General features: G+C 31.8%; 1 protein-coding gene across 21 annotated transcripts in view; it reads left to right on the top strand.

The window, feature by feature from the left end:
- C2CD5 (C2 calcium dependent domain containing 5) overlaps positions 1-27,988 on the top strand; it is a 95,103-nt gene that overhangs the window by 8,945 nt on the left and 58,170 nt on the right. For 8 of the 21 annotated variants that reach the window (XM_081309412.1, XM_081309411.1, XM_081309413.1 and 5 more), the window contains 9 exons: positions 2,932-3,018; positions 6,973-7,144; positions 9,442-9,537; positions 11,376-11,531; positions 12,541-12,739; positions 18,259-18,410; positions 21,630-21,821; positions 23,374-23,459; positions 24,025-24,057. In XM_081309412.1, coding sequence (XP_081165538.1) covers positions 2,932-3,018; positions 6,973-7,144; positions 9,442-9,537; positions 11,376-11,531; positions 12,541-12,739; positions 18,259-18,410; positions 21,630-21,821; positions 23,374-23,459; positions 24,025-24,057 — 1,173 coding nt within the window. Of the gene's footprint in view, positions 1-2,931; positions 3,019-6,972; positions 7,145-9,441; positions 9,538-11,375; positions 11,532-12,540; positions 12,740-17,160; positions 17,286-18,258; positions 18,411-21,629; positions 21,822-23,373; positions 23,460-24,024; positions 24,058-27,988 lie in introns of those variants that run through there. The other 13 variants (XM_081309417.1, XM_081309415.1, XM_081309414.1 and 10 more) reach the window with 6 other exon arrangements.

The following is a 27,988-nucleotide window of genomic DNA, read 5'->3' as shown; positions in this document are numbered from 1 at the left end:
AATTTACTTTTATATGCATATCACCTTTTTAGAAAGAGATGTAATTAAACTTTATATATTTTTCTGCTTGTTTTATTCCTTTTTCTGTCATTTATATCTTACTATGACAGTATATATAATCAACTCCATTTTTTAGTGGGGATGCATATGATTTATTTAATTACTTTCTTTTTGAATGACTATTTAAGTTTTTATATTTTGGGGGAGGACAATTTCTGTGGAAGTACTTCTCTAAGTTAAATTCCTGGAATTGGATATGGAATTATATAATTTGATTAGAATAATGTTATTGCCATTTGAGTTTTTAATTTCCAATATTTTGGATTTTAAAATGATACATTAAAAATAGGTAATACATATTTATGGTTCATAATTCAAAAGATACAAAATGGGTCAACTTTCATTTTTACTGCCTTTACTTTAACCAACCCATTAATCTCTTATGTCATCGTTAAATTTTCTTGTAAGTCCTTCTAGAAATAATCTATATACTTTAATGTTTTTCATTTTTCTCTCCCTAAAGAATGCTATATGCACCATTCTGCAGTATAAAGTTTTTGTTTGTTTGTTTGTTTGTTTATTGAACTGAGGGCTTTTGGCATGCTAGAGAAGCAGCCTACCATTGAGCTAGCTATATCCCCAGCTCTATTTTATTTTGACCTCTGTTTCTTATCAGTGTGTAGGGAGCTGTTTTATTCTTCTATTTAGTACTTCATTTTGTGGCCAGGCTGTGGTTAACTCAGTCATTTCCAAATTAATGAATATTTAGATTGTTTCCAATATTTTGCTACTATAATGCTGATATGTATTATGCACCTCTTAAGCTCCCAAGAAATAGAATTGGGAGCTTAAAAGACATGGATTTTAAAATTTTGGTATATGTTAAACGGTTCTCTGTACAAACTTCTAAATTATACTTGCATCAGAAAATTATGAGAGTGCCTCATCAACATTGTTTTCAAACCATTTGATCTTTGCCAGCCTAAGTAAAAATGTTTTAATTTCCATATCTCTACAATGACATTGGTTATCTTATTTGTGGCAGGAGGTTCGAATTGGGGGTGGTTCCTGGGAACTGAACCCAGGGGCACTTTACCACTGAGCTACATCCCTAGCCCTCAATTCTTTTTATTTTTTATTTTGGAGACAGGGCCTGACTAGGTTGCCCAGACTGGTGTCAAATTTGTGATCCTCCTGCCCTAGCCTCAACATGCTAGGAATATAGGTTGAGCCACCACAACCTGCTCTTATTTGTCTTTGGCTTCATGATTTTTTTTTTTTTTTTTTTTTTTTTTTTGTGGTGCTGGAGATTGAATCCAGGGTCTTGTGCATGTGAAGCAAGTACTCTACCAAATGAACTATATCCCTGGCTGGCTTCATGATATTCTTTACCATGCAAGAAACTGCTATTTTTATGTGCTCTTTTTAATTCTTTTATACCCCTAATCAAACTGCTTATGTGCCAAATGGTTTATATCATGATAATTCAAACTAAATGGTAAAATAATAAAAATATTCAGAGAAGAAAAATAATTGGAGTTTTAGATATTTTGCTTTTGGAAATTTTTTGGACCAATTAATATCAGCAATTATAATTTTTACCTGATTGAACCAGCATTTACAAAGCATATACACTGTGCCAAACTGCTGTGACCAAAGTGAATAATCCTTAGTGTATTTTGAGATTAGGAAAAATAATTGATGATGATAACTGAAGGAATCAGGGAAAGAGTTTGAAGAGATCAAATGTTGAAAAGGGAGGCAAGTGAAGAAGTAATTGTCTGTTTTGCTCTTCAGCTTCTTGACTACTTCCAAATCTGGTCTGAGGTTTCACAGTCACCATTCTTTTTTTTTTTTTTTTTTTCCGAGAGAGAGAGAGAGAGAGAGAGAGAGAGAGAGAGAGAGAGAGAATTTTAATATGTATTATTAGTTTTCTGCGGACACAACATCTTTGTATGTGGTGCTGAGGATTGAACCTGGGCTGCACGCATGCCAGGCGAGCGCCCTGCCGCTTGAGCCACATCCCCAGCCCAATCACCATTCTTTGTTTGAAACAAATCCCAGGGATTTTAGCTTACTTTTATTCCTTCTTTATTTCCTTATTTACTTATTTTTGGGTCTTTGGGATTCAGTGCTTGCCAAGATTGTCTATGAAATAAGATAAGTCTCCTTACTCAACCCCTTTCATTGTCCCTGAAGATAGGAACATAAAACATAATAGTTTATTGCCTATAATACTGTGTGAGTACAGATAAGGGGTTAAGAAAATAACAAATATGGGTAAGTTAGAAAATACAAAGAAATATTACTAAATTTTTGTAATAATGGGCTGTGCTTCTGGATTCCCTTGCTGAGAAAAGAGGATAGTGAGCTGGTCTTTACCTCTTGATTTTATTTTAGCATGTCATCTCTCCTTAAGATTTTTCTCCTGTTTGGGGGTGAGGACCTTATTTATGCAAAGAAACTCCTTTACTACTGAGCAGTCAGTCTAGGACTTTCCTCTTTCTTTTCTTTTTCTTGTTTTTTTTTTTTTTTTTTTTTTTTTTTTGTGGTGCTGGGAATTGAACACAAGGTCTTGTGCATGCATGCACAATCACAACTGAGCTAATTCTCCAGCCCAGGACTGTCCTCTTTCATCCGAGCATATTTAGTGACCGTACTAACCCCTTCCTCCATGCCAATAAAATGATCTATGATCTATGTTTTAAATTTTCCTGTGCAGCTCGCTGGTCAAGCAGAGCAATGGAAATTAGGTGAATCTGCAAGCACCTTGTCAGAGCATACCTTTTTCCTCTTGGCTTAGGGGATAGTTGGCTTTTTTTCCCTCCATGCTTAATTTTTCTCCCATTGCTTGGCTGACATTAACATTTACTTTTTTCCACATTTCTGATGTCTATTCACATTTCTTAATGGTTTCTTATTTGTATTTAGGTAAAATTTGGTAATACCACCTTTAAAACAGATGTATACCTCAAGTCACTCAATCCACAGTGGAACTCAGAATGGTTTAAGTTTGAGGTAAGTTCTTAAATGCGCATGTTTTTTGAGTATATATATTTTTAAATGACTCTTTTCCTTTAGGAATGATAAGAGTATCTTTCATTTCAGGCATAGTAGATTTTCTACAGTGTAAGAATATTTCTATTTCTGTCTCACTAGGAACACTGAGTTTTTAAAAAAGTTTTTAAAAGAACACTGAGTTTTTACCTTAAGAAAATATAGTATATGGTAATGCAGATGGAAAAAAAAAGCCTTAAAGTGTATTATTTTATTATTATTATTATTATTTTTGGATTTTAGCATATACAAAGAAGTACTTATGAACAACATACACAATATTTTTTTTGTGCCATTTTAGCCATTTTAAAGTATACAATTCAGTAGCATTAATTACGTGCCCAGTATTGTACAACCACCACCACTATTTCCAAAATACTTTTATACCCTGAATAGGAATTCTGTGCCTACTAAGCAGTAACTCGCTAGTTCCTTTTCCTCAGACTTTAGTAACTTATCTATATTCTATCTTTTTGAATTAGCTTATGTTAGACTCTTCATTTAAGTGGAATCATAATATTTGTCCCTTTTTATTTGGTTCTTTCATTTCCTTATGTTTTCAAGGATCATTCACATTGTGGCAGATAGCAGAATCTTATTTTTTTAAAGCTAATATTTCACTGTATTTGTGAATTATGTTTATTATTTTTTTTGCAGTGCTGGGGATTGAACCCAGGACCTTCCGTATACCAAGTGTTACTGTACCCCTGAGCTACATCCCCAGCCCTTTTAAATTTTTTTATTTTGAGACAGAATCTCATTAAGTTGTATAGGCTGGCTTTGAACTTGGTGTCCTCTTGCCTTAGCCTCTCAGGTCACTGGAATTACAGGTGTATGCCATGATACCACTGCCCCTCCCCCAGTTTATTTTTTTAATGGAGTTATTTATATTTTTGTTGTTGATATGTAGAAGTTTACTATACTAAATATCAACTCCTTATCAGGTAAATAACTTGTGAATTTTTTCTTCCATTTAATAGGTTGTCTTTTTACTTTATTGACACTACCATTTGTATAAAAGTTTTTTATTTTGATGAAGTTTGAGGTACTTTTTGTTGTTGTTGCTGGTGCTTCCCTGATCCATTCCCTATGTTTTTTCCTGAGAGTTTTATGGTTTCAGCTCTTATACATAGGTTGTTGATCCATTTTGAGTTCATTTTTATAATAGCTTGAGGTAAGAGGCCAACTTTATTCTTTCATACAAAGAAGTCCAGTTGTTTCAACATCATTTGTTGAAGAAACTGTTCTTTTCCTGTCCTTCTCAGAAATCAATTTAAAGGGCGCGTGTGAGGTACAGACCACACTTATTGGTAGAGTGGCTGTGAGTTGGTGAGGGGTAACTTGGCTATCCCAACTGTATACCAAAAGGATGCAGTTGTAGAAACTATTATTCCTAATCTCCCAATGGCTTTTATCCAAAAGTTTCCAGCCAGATGGATCTTTCTAAGGAAGAAAATTTCTAGTTCCCATTAACTCCAACTCTTTTAAAAATGGAGTTCCGTATTGTTTGGATAAATTGGTTTGGAAGTCAGTAAATTATTGTAAACTATTTTCAACTTTACCTTTGTGATAAGTTAAAACAAATTAGTTGTACATAGAAGTATGGGAGCTATTCCATTGATCTATATGTCTGTCCCTATGTCATTACCATATTGTTTTGATTACTGGAGCTTTGTAATTAAATTTTTAAATCAGGAAGTGAGCCTTCAACTTTTCTTTACATGTTTAGTTGATTTTTTTTTTTTTTTTTTTGTCATGAACTGTTTTGTCTCTGTATTTTCTCTTGTGGATATGTACAGATTTTCTTTTTAGCTGTTTTCAAAATGCCGTTTTATATTTTGAAAAATGCATTATTGCACACATTCAGTCTGTACCATTTTCAACTACATTATTAAGATAAAATGTGGACTATGTAAGTCAGAGAAAGTGAGCAGAGAAACTTGCTTACATGATTTCAGATTTATAAAATTATGAAGTGCATCTTTCTTGTCCTAGAAAAACATTTGAATACTTACATAGATTTATTTTGAGACTTCCTTCTTTGAGACTTCCTCCTTTCTTATAACCTAGAAACAGTTAAAAACAAATATTAATTAATTATATTGTTATTGGAAAGCTAGGAGGAGGAAGGCTTCATTTGTTAGTTTTTATGATACTAAGAAATTATCATTTTAGAAAATACCATTTCATTTTGTTGATGATTCAATACTGTTAATTTTTAAGGCTAAGGAATACTTCAGCAGCTTATTTTAAATAATATAGGTTCTATGGTATTCCCCATAATCTCAGCTACTAATGAGCTGAGATGGGAGGATTGTGTGAATGAAGCTACTATTCTGGGTAACGTAGCAAGACCATGTCTTAAAAAAAAGTGTGTATTTATTTGTAGTTTTTCTGAAGTAATAGATTTTTAAAATATTAATGGTTTCAGAAACTATAGTCACCAGTCATTTTCTTTACAATTTAAATTACTATTTTGACTAGTGCTTCTAGTTAATAGCATATATGATATCAAGAATATGCATAAACTTTGTGTTTATAGTTGATGTTATAAAGTTCTTTTTTTAACTGTTGTTTATTTGTGTATGTTTTGAACACTCAAATATCTTAAAGTAGATGTTTTCTCTCATATAAAAGAAATGTTGAGACGGTTAGTATATAGCTTCATGCAGACATTTTAGATTCAAGACCCTTTCTGTCTTTTCTTCATCATCCATTCATGAGAATCATGTGACTTTAATTATTTTTTTGTATTTTTTATTGGTGCATTATAATTGAACATAAAAGTGGGATTTGTTGTTACATATTTGTCTATGCACACAATATAACAGTATAATTTGGGCAGTTTCACTCCCTAGTACCTCTACTTTCCCTCCCTCTTGTCCCCCTTTTCTCTACTGGTCTCCTTTTTTATGAGAGTTCGCTGTGCTTTTCCCCACCTTTTTCCTCTTTAGCTTCCACATATGAGAGAAAACGTATGACCATTGACTTTCTGAGTTTGGCTTATTTCACTTCACATAATGCTCTTTCAAGTTCCATCCATTTTTCTGCAAATGACATTGGTTTCATTCTTCCTTTGGATGAATAGAATGCCATTGTGTATGCGTACTTTGGCTTGTCTTCAAAGTGACTCAGAGTCACTTCAGGTTCCAAGTTAGCAGCTGGAGTTCCAGGCATCTTCCTAGTGTTCTAGGCTGGCAGAAGGAGATAGAGAAATGGGGAGTACTGGAGGGACCAGTGAATTAACATGCACTTTGAGCTGAGCAAACCCTTTGTTTGTTTGTTTTGTTTTGGTACTAGGGATTGAACCCAGGGCCTAGCACATGGTATGCAAGTGCTCTACCACTGAGCTATAGCCCTAATCTCTAACTCCTAATCCTTGACATCATACTGTTTTTATGTGTGTACTAATCTCTTTTTATCTTTGTGCTTAGATGTCTATTCTTTTTTTTTTTTTTTTTTTTTTTTTTTTTTAAGAGAGAGGAGAGAGAGAGAGAGAGAGAATTTTTAATATTTATTTTTTAGTTCTCGGCGGACACAACATCTTTGTTGGTATGTGGTGCTGAGGATCGAACCCGGGCCGCACGCATGCCAGGCGAGCGCGCTACCGCTTGAGCCACATCCCCAGCCCAGATGTCTATTCTTTTACAGAAATAAATCATTTTTAGCCAGGCAGAGTGGCGCACGTTTGTAATCTCCGCAACTCAAGAGGCTGAGGCAGGAGGATATCAAGTTCAAAGCCAGCCTTGTCTCAGAACATTTTGAAAAATGACTCTCCCAGGGTTAGAGAGCCCCCGGGTTCATTCCTCAGTGCTAAAAAAAAATTTAAAAAGTCATTGTTTTCATTTGGTATATGTATTCATTTGTGATAGTTAAGATTTTAAAATTAGATTTAATTTCAAGGTATACTTTTAGGTGGATGATGAAGATTTACAAGATGAACCTTTACAGATCACAGTTCTTGACCATGATACTTACAGTGCAAATGATGCCATTGGTAAAGTGTACATTGATATTGATCCTTTACTGTACAGTGAGGCTGCAACAGTCATCTCAGGATGGTTTCCAATTTATGACACTATACATGGTAAGGAGTAATAATTTAAGAAATATCATAAAATTAATGTTTTATATTTATTCTTGAAGACTTTACTGCTACATGGTTTTAAAATGTATCTTACATGCCTTTTTAAAAATTGACAAGTAGAAAAGTAATAGTAAAATATTGTTCATAGAATTTTTACTCCTCTGATCGGAAATTAAAATTATGCCTGAAAAATTTGTGCAACATAGTAAGTAAATGCATTATTTAAAAATTATCTTGAGGTACTGGGATGTAACTCAGTGGTAGAGTGTCTAGTATGCATGAGGGCCTGGGTTTGATTCCTAACACCTCAAAAAAGAAAATTAATTTTGCTGGTACTCTGTGTTTCTAAAACATATTTTCAAACTGATAATATTTGCTTATAAAATCTTAAAAGTTTTTTTGTTGTTAAAGCAGGGTTTTCAAAGTATACTGCAAGAATAATTAAGGGTCTCCAAAAATGCTTTCACAGGGTCTGTGAGTTGAGAACTATTTTTAGCATAATATTCATATATATATTCACTACATTTATTCTCACTCTATTCCAAGAATACAGTGGAATTTTCTGGAACTTTTTCTGACATTTGATGTTACCACCAACTGAATGCAGAGCAGAAATGAGAATCTGTGTTATCATTAAGCAAATTATAGGTATTTGAAAAATGTAACAATACTTCTCTTAATACTAGATTTTTTTTAGTATTAAGTGATCCCCAGCAAAATAAATGAACGAATGAGTAAATAAGTTAAGGGCAAATATAGAACCTGAGTTATACAGTCAGAAAAAAAAGAACACATTTTCAAAATACAGTGCAACAAATGTGCATGATATATTATGGATTACAGAATGCATGTTATAAAGCATTCATTATATGATGATCTCAAAGTTGTTTAGAACCCAAAGAATTATATTTATGTGATATCATTGGAGAAATTTGCAGAATACATTATCAAATGTTTATCCTAGATAATTACTTTTCTGGATTATTTTTCTTGTTTGCCTCACCCCCCCTTTTTTTAACGTTTCCCCTATTTTCTATAATATACATATATAATACACATACACACACAGACACACACACACATATTTCCTTTATAAACAGAAATTTAGTCATCTTTTATGTTACAAATTAAGAAAATATACTGATATTCTGCCAGTTATGGCCTTATGAGCCTTTAGTTTCAACAACTCAGGAGTTTGAGGCAGAAGTTCATACTCCTTGAACCTAGGCAAAACAGGCCTGTGGTCAAAATTAAATGAATAAATTAAAAAAAAAAAAAGAGGCTGAAATACTAATCTGGACTTGGATTAAAGGCAGTAAATAGCTATATAAATGAATAAATTTCCCCACCATTTACTATTAAATATTGTTTATAGGGAGTTAAATATGTTTATGTGCTCTTTGTTAGAAATACAATCTTATGATTTCAATAGATAAATTAATAAATGACTTTTCTTAGAAGGCCCTCTGCCATAAGTGAATTTGAAGTCAAACAGTCAAGTGAAAATATTTAGTAAATATTTAGAGCTAAGAACTGGATCATTCTTTTTTATTAGACTATGTTCTGAAAACCCTTATTTTTGGAATTTTAAAATTGGTGTATTTTAATTATTTACAATAGTGGGATTCATTATGCCATATTGTACATGCACATAGAAGAATTTGACCAATATCATATTCTCAAAATTTTTTAGTTAGCTTATTTGAAATTTTATTCATTGAAATGAATACAACTTCTGTTGAATTATAATCTTGCGTTAAGTGTTAAGAGTATATACTCTGAAATCATAAAGATCTTCCTTAAATCCTGGAATTTTTCACTAACTAGCTAATGACACTGAATACATTATTTAATTTTTATTAATTACATGTTTCTTTCTCTGTAAAATGGGTATGGTACTATGACAGAAATTACCTTTTTGGGTTGATGTGAATACAGTGAGATACTATATGAAAAACATTTAATATGTCATCTGTCAGTACTCAGCAAATGTTATCACCACCATTGTTATCATCATTGTTGTCATTGTCATCAATTTAAATGGGATTCTGCTCCATTCAGTCTTAGTTCAAATAAATGCAGACTTTTGGTAGTAGTGAAAATTATTCATTCTTGTGCATAGATGTTCTGCTTCAGAAAATACAAGAAAACCACTGATAATGAAAGTAATTAAGATACAAAGTTAACATTATTATAATTTATACATTATTTTGAAACCATTAATTGCATCTATTTGCTTCATTATTTATTTTACACTATTTTCTTAAGGTATATTGATTTTCCTTTTGAATATGTAGGTATCCGTGGAGAAATCAATGTAGTTGTCAAAGTAGACCTCTTCAATGATTTAAATCGATTTAGACAGTCATCGTGTGGAGTCAAATTCTTTTGCAGTAAGTAAATATATTGTTTTATTTAACAGGAAATTTAATGATTTTTAAATATAGAAAAATTCAATTAATATTTTAGAAGGCTAATAAAAATGGTATACTTTGATTTTAATACTAAAGAAAAAATTGTTAATTTTCTAGAAACAATTACTGTAGCTCTCTGGCTATTTATTTGATTTAAGAGTAAATGTTATCTAATTTTTACAAGTTTATTGAAAAATTTTTTTAAAAAATCCAGTAATGTTTTATTGTAGTATAGGTCACTGAAGGATAGGAGCAGAACATTTTAGCCAAGCACTGTGGTACAAATCCATATCACATAGGCTTTTGCGAGAATGAAGCCCCAAGAACTCCTTGAAATATATGAGTCTGGCCTGTGCAAATTTGGGCATCTTCTAATCAATCCTTATTAGTAGGGTTGAGAACCACTAGGTAGTTGATTATCTTTGATACATGAATGCTGTTTTAATATACTAGTTTGGTGTAGATGTTCTAAGATTCTACCCCTTAAGATCTTACATAAATTCAATGACATTATATATATATATATATATATATATATATATATATATATTTTTTTTTTTTTTTTTTTAACACAATGCCTTTATTTATTTATTTTTTTAATGTGTTGCTGAGAATCGAACTCTGGTCCCGCCCGTGCTAAGCGAGCGCTCTACTGCTGAGCCGCAATCCCAGCCCTGACATTTTATTTAAATAAGTCTTAAGTGAGCGCATATTAAACAAGTCTATTAGATAGAGCAATGACTATTGGACCAGTTGACTATATGACCATGGATTATTAGAAACTGCAGGGCTATTTGACTCCTTTGGTTATATCAGAAATGTAGTGGTCTAATTCTTGAAACTGCATTATGTGGTATACAGAAGAACTTCTGCCAGGGACCCTGAATAATTTGTCTTAATAATAAACTAGTTAACTTTAATTTTGATTTTTTTTGCCATGTCACTGTACTTTTAATTCAATATTAGATTCATCACATTTTGTGATTCCCTTTCTGTGTATGTTTTTTATTTGTATTTTTTAAATAATTTTAATTTTTTAAAAATTTTAAAATTCTAAATTTGTTATATACAACAGCGGAATACATTACATTTCATATTACACATAGAGCACAATTTTCATATCTCTGGTTGTATACAAAGTACCTTCACATCCTTCATGTCTTTTACCTTGAGATAAACAGAAGCTCTAATAGATAGTTTGTTTTAACATGTACTTTGGATAATGATGTCCATCTCATTCCACCATCATTTCTATGCCCATGCCCCTTCCCTTCCCCTCAAGTATCTTAAAGTAGATGTTTGTTTTTCTTCTTCTTCTTTTATTTTTCAGTAGTATTGGGGAATCAAACCCAGAGCTTCATAGTTAGGCACTCTACCACTGAGCTACATCCTCAGTCCTCCTTTTTTTTTTTTAAGTTTGAGACAGGGTCTCACTAAGTTGCCCAAAGTTGCCTTGAACTTTGCAATCTTCTTACCTCAGCTCCACAAGTAGCTGGGACAGCATACATGCACTACCAGGCCTCGGTCTGTAGGTATTTTCTTAATTGTAAAAGTACAATTCATATTTATCAGGCTTATGTGAAAAAGTGAGGTGTGTCATGAGAGAAAAGTTATTTGTAAGATTAAAATGTGTCTTAGAAGACTTTTTAATTGGGAGTATTATAATTCCACTAGTGATTACACAATTACATTGAGATCATCATAATATAAAAGATGTTTTTGTATATCCAAAAGGTAAGAACTTTGACATGCATTTTTTAAAATTCATTTTTACCATGTGATAAACAGAAGTTCTAATAGATAGTTTGTTTTAACAGCAACATCTATTCCAAAGTGCTATAGAGCTGTGATAATTCATGGATTTGTAGAAGAACTTGTAGTCAACGAAGACCCAGAATATCAATGGATCGATCGAATTCGTACACCAAGGGCATCAAATGAGGCCAGACAGAGACTCATTTCTTTAATGTCAGGTATAAATAAAATAATTTCATTTTGATTAATACTGAGTTTTTGCTTTCCTTTTGTAATGAAGGCTAAGATTTTAGGTGACTGATTCCCTACTCTTGGCCCCATCCTGCTGAACATTTTTAACAAGTGGAAATCTGAATCAGAAGCTTGTAGTAAACTAGGTAATGAAAGGAAGTTGTGTTATTGAAGTGGGTTAGTGGGTGGAAAGAGCCCTGAGTTAGGAGGTTCAGAAAGGAGTCCTGAGCAGGAAACTGGATTTTAGTTTTCTTTCCTCTAGCATTGGTTTATAGTCAGAACTTAAGTAAATCTTTTATCCCTGTCTCTGATACTCTCTGTTCAAATGTTACCTTTTCATAGTCTTTTCCTGAGAATTTGTTGTTTAGCTTCCTCTACCCCTCCTGGCACTTCCTTTGCCACTCTTATCTCATTACCTTTCTTTATTCTTCTTTGGAGAACTCATTTACTACCTGAAATTTGTATTTATTTTTGTGTGTGCATACAATATATATTCACAAAAGACACAAACAAGAATAAATGTTATATTTAATAAATGTATTATATTTGTATTCTGTATATTTGTGCCGTGACATAATCATACTGTATTATAATAAAATTATGTTCTATATATTATGTTTATACTTATATATTCTCTATAATATCTATTTTTGTTTACTTATTTAATTATCTTTTTATCCCACCAATGTTAAGCTTCTCTAGATTTGGAACTTTACCTTTACTGTTCACCCAAGCATCTCTAGCACTTTGAGGAAGGGAAGAATGCCAAGCACATAGCACAGAACCAAAAAAAGGTTTGGTAAATGAGGTGCATGAATGAGTCTCATTTCCCTGAAAGTAGGAAGTTAGACCACATAATCTTTTAAGTTCCCATCAAGTTCTAAAATTCTATGATGTTTTTAAACTTGTTTTTTTGTCACTACCTTATCTAGCTTTATAGTATGTATTGTCAGGAAATGAAACAAAGCATGAGTTTTTTTCTTTCTTTTGTGGTAGGTGAACTACAAAGGAAGATTGGCTTAAAAGTACTCGAAATGAGAGGAAATGCAGTTGTTGGCTACTTACAGTGTTTTGATCTGGAGGGCGAGTCTGGGTTAGTGGTACGAGCCATAGGAACAGCGTGTACTCTGGATAAATTAAGTAGCCCAGCAGCATTCCTTCCTGCATGCAATTCTCCATCTAAAGAAATGAAGGAGTAAGTATGAATTAATGAAATTGTTCTTATGGAGATTTTTATCTCTTACCTATATATTTTCATTTACAACATTTCAGTAGCATTGTTTGATGTGTATTTCATTTTCTTCTGTGATTTTTCTTATCAGAGATGACTGTCAAATTTTAACTTAAAAATATTTACATAATCCTAGCATTTTATTTATAATATAAAACGTGAAGTAGTATAAACTTAAACTATTCTACATCTTTATTTTTTTATTTTAATTTTTTTTAGAGAGAAAATTTTTTAATATTTATTTTTTAGTTTTTGTTTGTACGTGGTGCTGAGGATCGAACCCGGGCCGCACGCATGCCAGGCGAGCGCGCTACCACTTGAGCCACATCCCCAGTCCCTATTTTACATCTTTAGACATTATGTATCTAAAACATAAAATGAATATTCATGCAATGTGTGGAATTTTATTTATTTTTTTAGGGAATATTTGAAACCCTGAATTATAATCCAATTATTTTTGTTATTGGCAACATAGTATAGAGAGGAATAAGGATTGGCTTGTGCAGGAGTCTCAAACTCAAATGTCTACAGAGGCCAGGCAGTTTATTAAAATAAAATAATTGAATAGGAATACTGGGGTCTGTGTAAGGCTGAAGTTGGCAAATCCTCCCTCTTTCTTTTCTTTCTGCTTCTTTGCTTTCTCCCTTCCCTCCACCCCTTGTCTTCCTCTACATTTCCTTGTCCTCCCCCGACTTTTGTTTTTGTGATGAGGGGTCTCACTATGTTGCCTAGGCTGACCTTGAACTCCTGTACTCAAAGCTATCCTTTTGCCTTAGCCTCCTGAGGAGCTGGGATTACAGGTGCATTCCACTGTGCTTGGCTTGGCAAACTTTTCTTTCAAAGGAGAGATGCTAAATAGTTCAGGCATTGACAATAGAGTCTCTGTCTTTATTTATCAGAAACAAAACAGAAAAACCCATGAGTTTGCCCATCCCCTATCTAAGAGGTTAGAATCATAAATTTTTATTTCTAGAAACTATGTGTGATAGTTCCTTTGGTTGGATTTGGTCTGTGTGTCCTTATTTGTGTCAAAGGCAGAGATTCCAGCTTGGTGATGTTATATGTTGAACATTGGTAATTAAAAAATTGGAAATCCAAAGTGCTCCAAAATTCAAATGTTTTTTAGTTTTGGCACTCAAATGTTTCAGATTTTGGAACATTTTGGATTTTGGATTTTCAGAATAGGATGCTCATTGAGTAAAGTCTGTAAATATTCAAAATCTGAAAAAAAATCTGAAATCTGAACTCTTGTTCTCAAGCATTTTGAATAAGTGATTTGTAAAAGGACTTTCCTGTCATAGTGATTAGGTTAGTAGGTTCTTTTTGTGGGCCAGAGATACTGACACAGCAAGGAACAACTTGTAACTACAAAAACTTGTTCCACCCTAAATGCCAATAGTATTTTCATTGAGGAGCATTGATTTAGAGATACGTCTAGATTGAGGATTGGTAAACTTTTTTGATAAATGCCCCCATAGGACAGGTAAATAACTTTAGTTTTTGCTAATGCAACTATATGACTCCACTGTTACAGCACCGTAGCAGTCATAGACAATATGCAAACTAATTGGTATGGCTGAGTTCCAGTAAAACTTTATTTACAAAACAGATGGCAGGTGGATTTGGCTTGCAGGCTAGAGTTTACTGACTCCTGTTCTTGATTGTCAGGGAGTCAGTATTCTGTAGTCAGAAAACTTAAACCATTTCCCAGTTCAGCCATACTTAAGGGAAGTTGAATGGAAAACAATCACAGTCTTGAAAAAAAGTGTTCTAAAATCTGACCCTTTTTAAAATGACATTTTATCTTAAGCATATTCTTTTTGGTTAGCCATTTCCTTTTTTCTGGCCTTTAGTCATTTGGATTAAATTTTATTCATAAGAGGAAGCATGGAATTGCATAATTTTATTTGAAAACACATTGACAAGTGAAGTAATTTAAAAAAATAAACTGAAGAGTGAAGTTGCTAAAATAGGTCTGGAAGAACATGAACTGTCAGCTGCTAGAGGTAGAATCAGATTGCAGGTGTAACTTTTTGAGGGATTTAGAATTTTCCCCCTTCTTTTCATAGCAAATTTAAGTGAAGACCTCCTTCTCTCCACTTGACACTCTCTAGTTTTACCTACACTGATTGAAGGGACTTGGCTTTTGCAGTTGTGATATCTGAAGGTCTTTTTCCACTCTGATATTTAGTGGAAAGAAAAAGCTATATTATCTGTTGGTGTCTTAGGAATCCTAGATATGAATAGCAGGGGAATATGTTTCACATGCTTTCAGGAAGAGATCCATTGATGTAAACCTTCTGGGATTGTATAGATATTCTCCTCTTCTAATTTGTCATAGCCATTTTCTTTAAATTATCAAACACTCACACAATGAAGAATTTAAGTTGTTTTATTAGGATTTTCTGAACAGCATCTTATTACCTAGTTCATGTCATTTAGAAAAACCCTCTGTATTCAGGCAACTTTATTTGAGCCAGCTTCATTGTATTCTTGATAGTTTGAGTGCTATTTCCAAACTTATTTTATGACTTGGCTGATTATAATTATTCTAGTATTTAATTATCGTATAACATTGCTGAGTCTAGATAGGAATTTGATAAAAGGTAGTGTAGATTTGATTTAACGGATTAAATGAATTACCTGAGTGAATTAGATATTACAATGTAAAAAGGACTTAATATTAGAAATACCATAGGTTGTTATTGTGAGGCAGCCTTTCATGCAAAGAGACCGATAGAGTCAAAACTCCAAGAATACATTATGGTATGCTTCAGTGTATTTGAATTAAAATTTGATGTCATAATTTGAACATTTTAATGGTATGTTCTACTTCATGAGTTTTTTCCTTTTAGATGTTTAACATAATGCAAAATATAATACCTTTTTTCCTTGCTGAACTCTTGGTGGTAAAAAGTGTTAAGTCTAATGTATCACTTTTCTAAAAATGCTTTCCAAGAGACTTTAGCCATAATTTTTCCTATGTACAGCTCTGATTCTTAGACTAGACGTTTTCAGTGTAAGAATTCTCGGATTTTTTCATGTTTTAGCAACAAAATACAAAACAAACAAACAAAATCTCACTTAGTTGTTTCTATAAAAATTGATTGCCAATAAGGTGTTTGATTTTCATCAGTTATACAAAACACATTTTAAAATTTATATTAACAAGAAAAGCAGAAACACTTTTCCCATTGTAAATCAATAATCTTTTCAAAAGGTAGCCTGTGGAAGCTGGTAAAAACCTTTGTGGCCAATAAGTGACAGCTCATGTTTGATCCTTGACAGGTTATGATTGGTGGGATTTTTCCCTGAGCAGTTAGTACACTCATTAAGGAAAGGCCAGGAAAAGTAGAACTCTTGCCTGTTTTTAATTTGACTTCTAAAAAATGGGAGATATGATAGTTTATTTATATAGGGTTCTTCCCCCCGTTGTACAAAAACAAAGATATTGTATAGTGAAATAGTTGTTAACATGAAGTCCACAATTCTTTTTTATGTAATATACCTATTTACTACATTCAGTATAACTTTTTTAGCCAAATTCCTCTTGAGAAATTTAAATTTTTTATATGAATTTACATTTTTATATTTAATCTAAGTTTATTTCTATACACACAAAGATGTGTTCTATTAGAGGATATAAGTTAGTATCTTACAAAATTTCAATTCAGAATGTAGTTTATGTAGTATATTCAGTATGAGAACTAGACAACATTATTTACATTGCTTTATTAGTATGCTTGTAAAAGCAGTGTCCCTTTGTTTTGTTTTGTTTTCAGTGTAGCCTGGTTATAAGCTATATATTTGATACAGTTGAAATACTAGATTGTGTATATCTATTTATGTACTAGAATGTGTATATCTATTTATATTCAGTCAGTTCACTCATTTCTCTTTATGTGTCAGTTTTCACATTCTTAAATATTCTTGTCGTGAGATTCTAGACAGAAACAGTTGTTAGTTAAGCTTTCTTCATAGAAAAATATAAATATATTTGCGGTTTATATCTCAGTTTCAAAGGTAATATGAGAACTTTATATTTGACTTCTCACTTTTATGGGTGTTTCTTCCCATAAATATTGCATAGTAAGTTCCATTTTGATGAAATTAATATATTAAAGCAACTTTAAATCCAAATCTTAGTATTTTTTCTTATTTACAATCATAATTTATTAATCTGAACCTTTCAAACTACAACCATATCCTAACAAATTAATATTTAGATGTTCTTTTTGAATTTCATCTAATTTTTTTGCATGCGAGGGATTTAAAAATAAGTTCTCTCCTTGAACTAAAGCTCCTTCAAAATTATTTAACATAACTTTGCAATCTGTTGTATGTATTGTTTTCTTTTCTTCCACTTTGACCACAAATTCCCTCAGGTCTCCGCTGGTCCATCCTCCAAGCCTTGGATGCCGCTCGACTCACAACAGCCCAATTCACACTGCTACTGGCTCACGACTTACTCAGAACTTCTCTGTGTCTGTTCCCACTCTCATCTATACTGGTACGAGACTGCTCAGACTCCAGAGCTGGGGAGAGGCAGGCCACGGGCAGAGTGGCTGCAGAGGCAGGCAGGCAGGTAGCGTAGGCAGGTACCACAAGTCTTTGCTTCTTCATTTTCTTACTGGAAGTCCAGCTGCAGTGAAGAACTTCTGTATTTAGTTGCCGCAGAGGCTCACACTCTATGGAAGTGAAAGTGTTCTTCCAGCTTCCAAAGTCTCTTCCACAGATCCTCTCAGAACCTTATCTTATATAAGTGTACTACTGTGAGTTTTGAGGAGAATCTCTCAAAATGTGTTTTGTGATTATTTCTGTAATTTTTTAGAAATGAAATTGTTAATAAGATTCTAAATGAAATAGATACCAAACCTTCTAGTTTGCTTGTTTTCTTTATGTACTAAACCTGTTACGGTAGGGTCTGTTTCATTCTGTGGAAGAGAGCTATTGGAAAACAGGTAAGCAACTATTCTGCATTAAATGTGATGTTTCTTTGTAGTTATATTCATTTTCCTCTTTGATGTGTTTTTAGCTGTGGCACTCTTGATGCTATAGGATAAGGAAACATTTTTTTTCTTTTGAAGATACCTGTGTGTGTGCAAATATGAAAACAATTATGAATATTTCCACACACAATTTGTAGCCATCATTTTTTCTTTTGTAACTTAAAAAATCATTTTAAAATATTTTGTCATTTTTTTTAATTTCTCCTTTTAATATGTTTTAGCCCCTAAGTCTGTCATTTCATGCTTTTTTGCTTTATCACTTGGCTTATTAACTGTTTCAATGCAGATAATATTTATCTGGAGAATGATGAATGGTTAAACAGCAATTGGTTGTCTTTGGCCTCATTCCCAGCTCCACATTTAAGAAATGACTGCTGGCCCTGCCCCAATACTTTCCTGGTGTTTGGATCATGCTGCCAACCGTCAAGCCCTTTGGCACATGATTACTTATTTTTTTCCACCTTCTTCTGGCAGGATTCCCTTCAATGAAGATCCCAATCCCAATACTCACTCATCAGGACCCTCAACCCCTCTGAAAAACCAAACTTATTCCTTTTCACCTTCCAAGTCCTACAGTCGACAGTCCTCTTCTTCTGACACAGATTTGAGTTTGACACCCAAAACTGGTAAGGCGCTTCCACCCACCTTTTGTTTTTTCTTTTTTTAAAAAAATTTGTTTCTGTTTCTTACTAGCTTTCCATCCAAATCTTTCCTCCTGTTTTTGGCATTTAAGTTAAAAAATAATGTGACTTGATTATTTTCAGTTATTACAATTAAAATATTAAGGTTTTTTTTTTAGTTCAGAAATTATCTTGTTTAAAGATCAACATTTTGTTAATTTAATCAGAGTGTAGCCATAAAGTGTGAAATTCATTTTTGTGTGTAGACTTTTTCATTTCATACTCAGGAGGAATAACATCTTAACGCATTTGAATAGAAAGTAACACCAGTGGCTTGCAATCAAACTCCTTGAAGTATTAGCATTTTTAAATTCATTGTTTGTGCCTCTCTGAATTTAATTCTGGGATTTTATTATAAAAATAATTTTCAGAACTGAAATGATTACATTGGAGTACATAGCTATTCATCTATTTATTAATTTGTTATTTAAAATGTTTGGGTTTGCTAGTTTACTCTCTAGCTTATAAAATGTTATTTTTAGTTATACTTGAATATTTCTCAATTTATTAAACTTATAATTTTTCCCTCTCCTATTTGTATTTTTATGAGTAATCTTTGTGGGTATTTATGCATATGTTTATGATAAAAAGTTCATACAGATTAAGTTAGTATCTTACTCCCTAAAATAGAATTAACTTATATAAAGCATTAAATTATTATTATTTCTAAGGAAAATTAAAAATAAGTTAAAACATTTAACAGTTTATAATTTTTGTAAATAGTATTTTTGTCTGGCAGTTTTCCCATCAGATTGATTAAAGTATAGTTCTTATTTGTATTACTTTTAAACTTACCATCTTTAATAGACTTACTTTTGTGTTAGAAAAGAAATTTATAAAATGATCCCAGATTTTGTGAAAATAATGAAAAGAAAGCTAATTCCAAACCAGTGCTACTTATAGAGAAAGGACTTTTTTTTTTTTTTTAAAGCTCATCGCTTTAATTGCTATTTTTTGTAAATGTCATTAAAACATAAAGATAATTATAGACTTAATTCTTTTGATAATAACTTTATTTTTACATATACATTAAGCTCTTCATTTTCCTGAGTTCTACCTCTGAATTCAACCAATCATAGATTGAAAATATTTGAAAAAATAATTGGATCTATGCTAAATATGTACAGAGTTAAAAATTGTCATTTTTCTCTAAGCAATATTGCTAACAGCTATTTACATTACATTGCATTAGGTATTATAAAGTAATCAAAGATGATTTAAAATGCATAGAATGTACACAGGCTATATTCAAATATGATTGCATTTTATGTAAAGGACTGGAGCATTTGTGGATTTTGGTATTGGGTGTGGTGGTGGTGCTTATCCTGGATCAGTCTGTTGCAGAGCTAAGAGATGACTGACTTTAATTATGAACAAACATCTAAAAATAAGAGTATTTGATTGTAATGGATTCTTTGGAATGTGGCATTTTAACCATATTTATGCCATAAAAATTGAATCACTCAAAGTACAGTAAAAAATGTTTTTTAAATAAAGAATAGGAGAGTCTGGCCTTCATATTCATGACAATCAGAATTAGACAGACTTAGGATAGTATTTAAAGAATACTTTTTTGAAGCTTTTTTTCACTAACTTTGTATTCCAGGCCACTTTTCAATACTCTTATCTTTTATTTTCCTTTGCTATACCACATAAAGTTTTGAGAGTATTTCCTTGGCTTTTTGTTTCTAAAGTCTATGCCTACTAAAGCAGATTGTTAAGATATAAATCAGTTGAACCACACTTCTCTTAACTGATAGGCAATTAACAGTATTAGCAATGACAACCTTTTTGTATTATTAGTACTTAAAAATCTATTTACAAATGAAGTATTAATTTTAGTGTGTAAGCTTGCTCTAAATAGTTTGTTTGCCCATAAATATTTACTACCTCAATAGCTTATTTATAAAATATTAGCAGTTTTTAGTTTCTTGGCCTTAGCATGAGCCCTTAGATATCTGAATAATTCTGAGGAGCATTCCTGTTTCTCATACAGAAGTAATTTGGTAAAATTAAAATTGTTTTAAAATTCCTAGAACTATAATTCAGCATGTTTGTCATGCTTTTCTGCCTTCTAATTTATCCATATGTAGAATCTGTATCTTGAGAAATATTGGAATGAGATAATCTGATTATAATTGATTTATCATTACTAACTGGGAAGACAAAAGTAGAACAAAAGTAATAAAGCTTAGATAGAAAAAGTTGTTTTTTGTCGTTATTTATAATTAATGCTCTTGCTTGTTTTTCTGGTAGGTCTCCTCTTTTTTTTAAAAAAAATTAACTCTTTCTATAAATTTTAACTTATGACATTTTATGAGGCTTTATTTTTTTCCCCAAGTAGTCAACTAATAAGAGTGGGATTTTAAAATGCTAGTGTTAGAATACTAATTCGACACCTGACTTGAACTAAATTTTTCTTTTTTAATCAGGTAGCTAGCTATGTATAGTTTCTGTGATCCAGAGGTTATCGGACCCTGATGAGGCTCAAATATCTATCTGTACTTCACACAGTACTGTGATCAGATTAAAGTGTGAACAATTTTAGAGAAAAAAGAAAAGTATTAACATCTCAAAGCTGGACAGAAGGAAGTTGGTATTTATTTTAGATTAATAATGACAATTGCCTACACCTAATGAGGTGCCATTTGATTTTGTTTTTAAAGTAGATTTTCAATTCAAATACCCACAGTGCTATCTTTTATTTTTGCTAGTAAAATTTAAAAATACTGTACTTTACCACTTTAAATAAGTGTTTATAGTTGAGGCAACAAATTTTAGGCTTTAACACTTTGAAAATGTGGTACATTTTAACCCTTTGAATTCATAAACAAGAAAAGGGTAGGTAATTTAAGTATTTTGAAGAAGTCAGTTAAAAGTAAGACGAAAATGATTAAAATGGCATTAAATCCTCAGTCATTAATTTTTTTTAAAAGAATGTAGAGTTTGAAAGGTTTTCATTAAGTTTTAGAATATACCTTTTATTTGTATTATATTGGATAGACAGTTTTGCTAGTGACTTTTCATATGCTTAGTATAACTTGTCTATACATTTTAAAATTCATTTTTACTGTTATGTTTGCTGCTTCATCATTGCTTTCCTTATCCTGCATTTCCTGATCATCTTCTGAATCTGCATCTTTTCTCTGCTACTTTCCTCCACAGCACCTTACCCACAGGGACCTAGGATTTACCTGTGTCCCAGCTCCCCCTCTCTCTCTTGTGGTTCCCTTCATCTTAAAAAGTCCTGTCTCCTCCTCTCGGAATCTAGCCTTACCCCTCATCATTCTAGCCTTGTCAGCCCAGTTCTGAGGAAAAGTGTTTCTTTCAGTGAAGAGCTGTTCCTGGCTGCTTCTGGTAGGATCACATTATGTCAGCTTTTTAATCCCTTTACTTTAAATCATTTTTGAAAAAAGTTTAATTATTTCATACTATAAAGAATTATTGCACATTTTTACAGGATGTATTTCTATTATTTTTTTTAATGATAAAGAGTTGAATAATTAGATTTATCATAGGATATAATTGAGCATTACTTGATGGATAATTATGAATATTTGGTAAATTATTGTATACATTAAAAAAAGTTTATGTCTAATGACATAGATCTGGCTGTTCACAATAATTATTTAAGTTCTTAGTACTAGCATTTCTGTTTTAGATGCTTTACTTTCTTCCCTACATACCAATTCTGTTCACGTTGGACCTGTATCATCTCATTGCTAAACCATATGGTTACATTAGTAAATTATTCTGTTTGAATCAGTTTAAGTCTCATTTTTTCTGATCATTGCATTAATCAAATTATTCTATATTTTTTGATGTTTTCCTTGTCACTACAAATTTACATTTTATTTTATGGCTTTTAATATGCTTCATATAAAGATCTTAGTTTAATTTCTGTTTAGCGTTGTATAGTCTCTTAAAAATGTTTAGGTTAATCTAAGAAAATTGAATTTACTTTTTACCTTTAAAGAACAGAATGGGACTATACACATGCTAATCTTTGTTTCCTTATCCAAGAACAGCTAAAAATGTAAAATTAAATTAGCTCCTTTTTAAGTTATTGTAGTAAATTTGAAGGTATGCATTTTCAGTTTGAAATGGGTGGGATGAATTCCAATCTGTAGAATCCTGGGTTCTCACCCATCTCCTGCTTTCATGGATCATAGTTTGTCCAGTGGTTCTTTCAAGACAATAAAATAAGATAGGAAAAGAAATTTAAAATTAAGTTTTAAAAAATACAGATACGAGCTTGGGAAATATAATTCTTACATCCATAATTATGTACATTTGTAATGTGTCTATTATATTTCTGTGACTTTTAGTTTTTTTTTTCCAAATAATTTCTTTTTGTTTTTTGGAATAAATGTTGACATATATCAAAATAATACCATTTTATATGATGTTATGTTTAGAAATGGGAAGTTATCAGAAAATAAATATACTAAATTTAAAAATTACCTAGATTTCATGCTCTTTAGAGAATTTTGGGATATTTTTAGTGATCTCAGCGTTTTTCTTTTCTGTATTTATTCTTAGTAAAACACTTAATATTTCTCTGTTTTTTTAGTGTTCTTAAATTGTTAGCATAATAATAATTACCATTTTGATGATTTTTATTTTATTTATACAAATATTTATCTCTTTAACATAGTTTCTTTTCATAATTCTTAAAACACATTGAGTCTAAAGCTAACCATGATCAGAACTTTGACATCTTGCTTCCAAAGAAAATTTTGCTAGTCTATTAGAGTAAAACATATGCTTTAGTTGCCATCTTGAATACTTTAAATGTGTGGATCATTTTATATTTTGACTCATGAGATTTATGAAGTTGAATGCAATTATACTTTCTGTTTCTATAGTTGGATTTTTTGGTTGTTATTTATGTGCTAATGTTCTGTAGGAATGGGCAGTGGTAGTGCTGGAAAAGAAGGGGGGCCATTTAAAGCTCTTTTAAGACAACAGACACAGTCAGCATTGGAGCAGAGGGTAAGATTTACCAGATATTCTTATTCTTACACTGTTAATATGAACTTATGATCTTATGCTTCTGTGTACATATTTACTTTCCAAAACCAAACTGTTTTTGGTCATATCTGAAAATATTATAGTTTTGAAATCCAACTTGTGTATGAATATTTACTTTTGACTTGGAGTAATTCTGTAACTATTTTATGTTTTCCTCTAATTATTTATTAGAAATATTTTAAAGAAATATCCATTGAATACTGAAGTCATTTTTAATTTTGTCATTAAAATTATAAATAAATAACATTTTTGAAGAAATAATATATCAGTAGCATTTATTAAAAACAATTCTTTAGTAATATTTTTACTTAACAAAATTATTTTTTATCACTGGTCAATCTCTGAGAGATAAGAAATGTATATTTTCTACATCATTTTACAGATTAATATAGTGTTTCATTAATATAATACATCTATTTTGATTGTTATGTTTAATGTTTACTTGCATTGGTTGAGTAGGAAAATGAGTAGTTATAGTTTTTGGATGATTTTTCTCTCTCTCTTTTTTATAAACTTCATTGCTAAGGGAGGATCGCCTCATAGGTTCTGTAGAAGGCGGGTATGTTTCCAAACATGTGTGAGAGCCTATTTCTTGTATTAGAAGTTTTTCCAGTTTTAATCTCAGTCACTTAAGTTTTGTTTAAGCTTTTAACAAATGTTGCCAGCTTTTTTCTTTTCCATAATGCAACTTTTTTTTTAATTTAATAGCTCCATTAGGCTCATGTTCTTTTTTTTCTACTAATACAGTGCATGATTTTATGTGTTATGTCAATTATTTTAAGACACAGTTTCATAGCTTTTATTATGTTTGATTTGGAAGCTATAAACATTTATAGAATTTTCTTTATTATATTTTATGCCAACATTTGGGAGGAAAAAAAGGTGAAGCATAGTAAATAACCTGTGAAAGGATTCGTTTTATAAAACAAAGCTTTTTTTTTTTTTTCCTACAGTTTGACTGTTGAGAACAATGTTTTTCAGATTCTCTTATTACAATAATAAGAGAGTTTATTTTTCTAGGCTATTTTTCCTCATACTGAAGGTATCCATGTGTGCAGTTTACCTTTTAGACAAGGACAGGAATGGCAGAGCTGAATTGAGCAGACCAATACGATCAGCTGTATCCAGTTCTTTGCTTTATACCCCACTTGAGCAGCACCTTTCAGCCACTCACACATCTCAGAAGCATACCACCTGCTACCACCAAAAAGTTCATCCATACATTTAAATCACATGTTAAAACCAAATACAGCAAAACACTAAAACATGGAAGAGAAGCAGGTCATTTTTTAGGCCAGAATACTCCTATGTCTGCCTCTTCCTGTTTTTGTGTTCTCTTCATATTGGTATATGATTTCTTGTAATCAAATTACCATTCTAGAATTCACATCAACAGAAAAACTTAGGTTGCCTTAAATTTAGATATAATGAATTTTGTCTTTATTATATGCCTTGTCCATTTTAAGAAACTTTAAAACTGTTTCACTTGAAGGGGAAAAATTAATGAAAATCATTTTGGATTTAATTAGCACGAATCTCTTTTTAAATGTGCTTTTAAACATTCTTAGAATCTTGGCACATTAACACATTGGGCATACATTACTGAACAATCTTCATGTAATTAAAAGGAAAGGTTTTGAGAACTCTAGTTTTCATTTATGACTTTGTAAAAGCTGGGTGTGTAACTGCTGTGGTAGTACATCTATATCATTTGTTATGCAGTAGTAGTTACTTAAGTTTACGAGACTACTTCTCTGCCCTGTATGAATAATAAATAACAAAACTTCATGGTTGTTGACTTTGCCTTTCACCTGTGCTGCCATTAGTATAGCTTTTGGCTTTTGCAGTTTTGGGGATCAAACCCAGAGCTTCGTATATCTAGAATGGCTTTTGTTTTGGGAAAAATTTGTACAGAAGTATGAAGAATCTTCCCATTTGTTTAGATGTGTCTTATATCATTTTGAATGTTGTTTTTTTAAAAATACTCATTTCTATTCTTCGCTAAATCTCCCTTTTAAATTTTATTTAAAGAGATACTTCATTGCCCAACCTCATTTAATGGGTTAATTTATTTAAAAACAAAAATATTGTTTTCTTACACAAACATTAAGAGATCTTGGCAATAGATGCCAGGTTATTAGGAGATGAAAAATTAAAGTAAAAGTTTATTTATATTTAAGTTGAAAAAAAAACCTAAGTTACTTTTTAGGTTCTGGGGTGTATATTTTTCTTTTTTCTTTTCTTTTTTTTTTTTAATTTTTATTGTTGGTTGTTCAAAACATTACATAGTTCTTGACATATCATATTTCACACTTTGATTCAAGTGGGTTATGAACTCCCATTTTTACCCCGTATACAGATTGCAGAATCACATCGGTTACACATCCACTGATTTACATATTGCCAGACTAGTGTCTGTTGTATCCTGCTGCCTTTCCTATCCTCTACTATCCCCCCTCCCCTATAGTATAAAAACCTAGTTAACTTAGTTTAACTTAGTATTTCCCAAATATATTTTACCATGGAATCTTCTTCTAAAATACCTATTCATGAGGAACATACTTTGAGAAACATTGATATAAAACACTGTCTTCTGGTGATTAATAATCTTTTTTTTTAATATTTATTTTTTAGTTGTAGTTGGATACAGTACCTTTATTTTACTTATTTATTTTTTTGTGGTGCTGAGGATCGAACCCAGGGCCTTGCCCATTCTAGGCAAGTATTCTACTACTGAGTCACAACCCCAGCACCTGATTTATAATCTTTTAAAAGTAGGTTAAAATTGTACAATAAATTATTGTAGGAATCTGGCATGGAGTTTTATATCTAGAAAAATTCTCTTGGTAATAAAAAGAGTATATGATTTTAAAAACTATTTGGATATCTTTTTGAAAAATTCCATTTAAATCTTTTGAAAATAATCATGTTTTATTGATTTTTTCAACCAGCCTAACTTTAATCATACACTGTTAAATATTTTTATGCTTCATACATATGGCTTATGCCAAAGCATCAAGTAAAATCCATGTCAGGACCACAGGGAAAGATCCTTTAAATATAAAGACTTCTAGAGAAAATATCTTATATGATTGCTAAAATTCACATTTAGGCTTTGAAAGCAGGGTGTGCTTGGCTCATTTAAGGAAACTGTCCTTTCAGTGGAAGAAAAAAATCTATAAATTTGTTCAGTGGAATGAACAAACTATAGATTCAAATCAAGTCTTTCACTCAGTGTTTTAATCAGAAATAACAGGGGAACCAGATGATGAGGTTCGTTGTTCAGAAACAGTATATCAATCAAAGGTCCTCATGACCTCAGTTTTACATCTAAACCTGGAAACAATAGACCCTTCTCTCAGGGAATGGGAGAGATTATAAAGCATAGTTTTGACATCCTTCCCACAGAGCAAGTGTAAATGTGCAACAGCAGTCTGTGCTGATGGTAATGAAGATGATAAGTACTTAGAGTAACTCTTCTAATTAGAGAATAGTCTGAAGATGGACTTTTGATTAACTGACTTTAATTTTTTTTTTTTTTTTTTTTAGTTGTAGATGGACACAATACCTTTATTTTGTTTATTTTTGTGTGGTGCCGAGGATTGAACTCAGTGCCTCATATGTGTAGGCGAGTGCTCTACCTGTTAGCTACAACTCCAGCCTCAACAGTGACATTTTTGCTTCCAATAGGTTAAGTTCTGTATTTTAGGTTAATTGGTTTGCTGATTGAGTGACACATGTTAGAGCTTAAGTTGGCAGTGAGCCTTCACGTTTTGTAGGGCAGCCACTGCTACTATCCTTCTGCTCTAGAGTGTTGCTTTCCCTCTCATTCCTTTATCTAATCTCCCAAAATTTCGGGAGAAGACTAAAAAGTCCTGAATAGAGAAATCATTTAAGTTCATACTTTTAGTACTTATCTAAAATCTTATATGCATATGTTTTCCAATGTGTGTAAATTTACCTAATTTACTTTTTAGCTTTAGAAGAAAGTAGTTTTCCATTTAGTTTCAAAAAAAATTATTTTCAATGTCTGTCATTTAGATATGTAAAAGACTTAAGTATAAAGATTAAGTGTAGGGCTGAGGATGTGGCTCAAGTGGTAGCACGCTCGCCTGGCATGCGTGCGGCCCGGGTTCGATCCTCAGCACCACATACAAACAAAGATGTTGTGTCCGCCGAAAACTAAAAAATAAATATTAAAAAATTCTCTCTCTCTCTCTCTCTCTCTCTCTCTTTAAAAAAAAAAAAAGATTAAATGTAAAGTATTCCCCCCCCTTTGGGACCATCACATACCTCATGTATTTTGAGGTACTTTTAGAATCTAAATTTTCCTAATTGGGGGAGGGGTGGTGCACAGAGAAGGAACAAATCTAAAGACCCAACTTATTATGGAAAATACTAACATTTTTAATAACATAAGCTCACCTATACATGTCATTTAAAACTTACATTAATGAGCTGGCATCATAGCTCATTGGGCTAGGGTTGTG

The sequence above is a fragment of the Spermophilus citellus genome (genome assembly GCF_964194105.1).
Source record: "Spermophilus citellus genome assembly, chromosome: 10".
Taxonomy (NCBI): domain Eukaryota; kingdom Metazoa; phylum Chordata; class Mammalia; order Rodentia; family Sciuridae; genus Spermophilus; species Spermophilus citellus.
The sequence above is the reverse complement of the archived record's forward strand: the minus strand, read 5'-3'. Positions and strand labels throughout refer to the sequence as shown.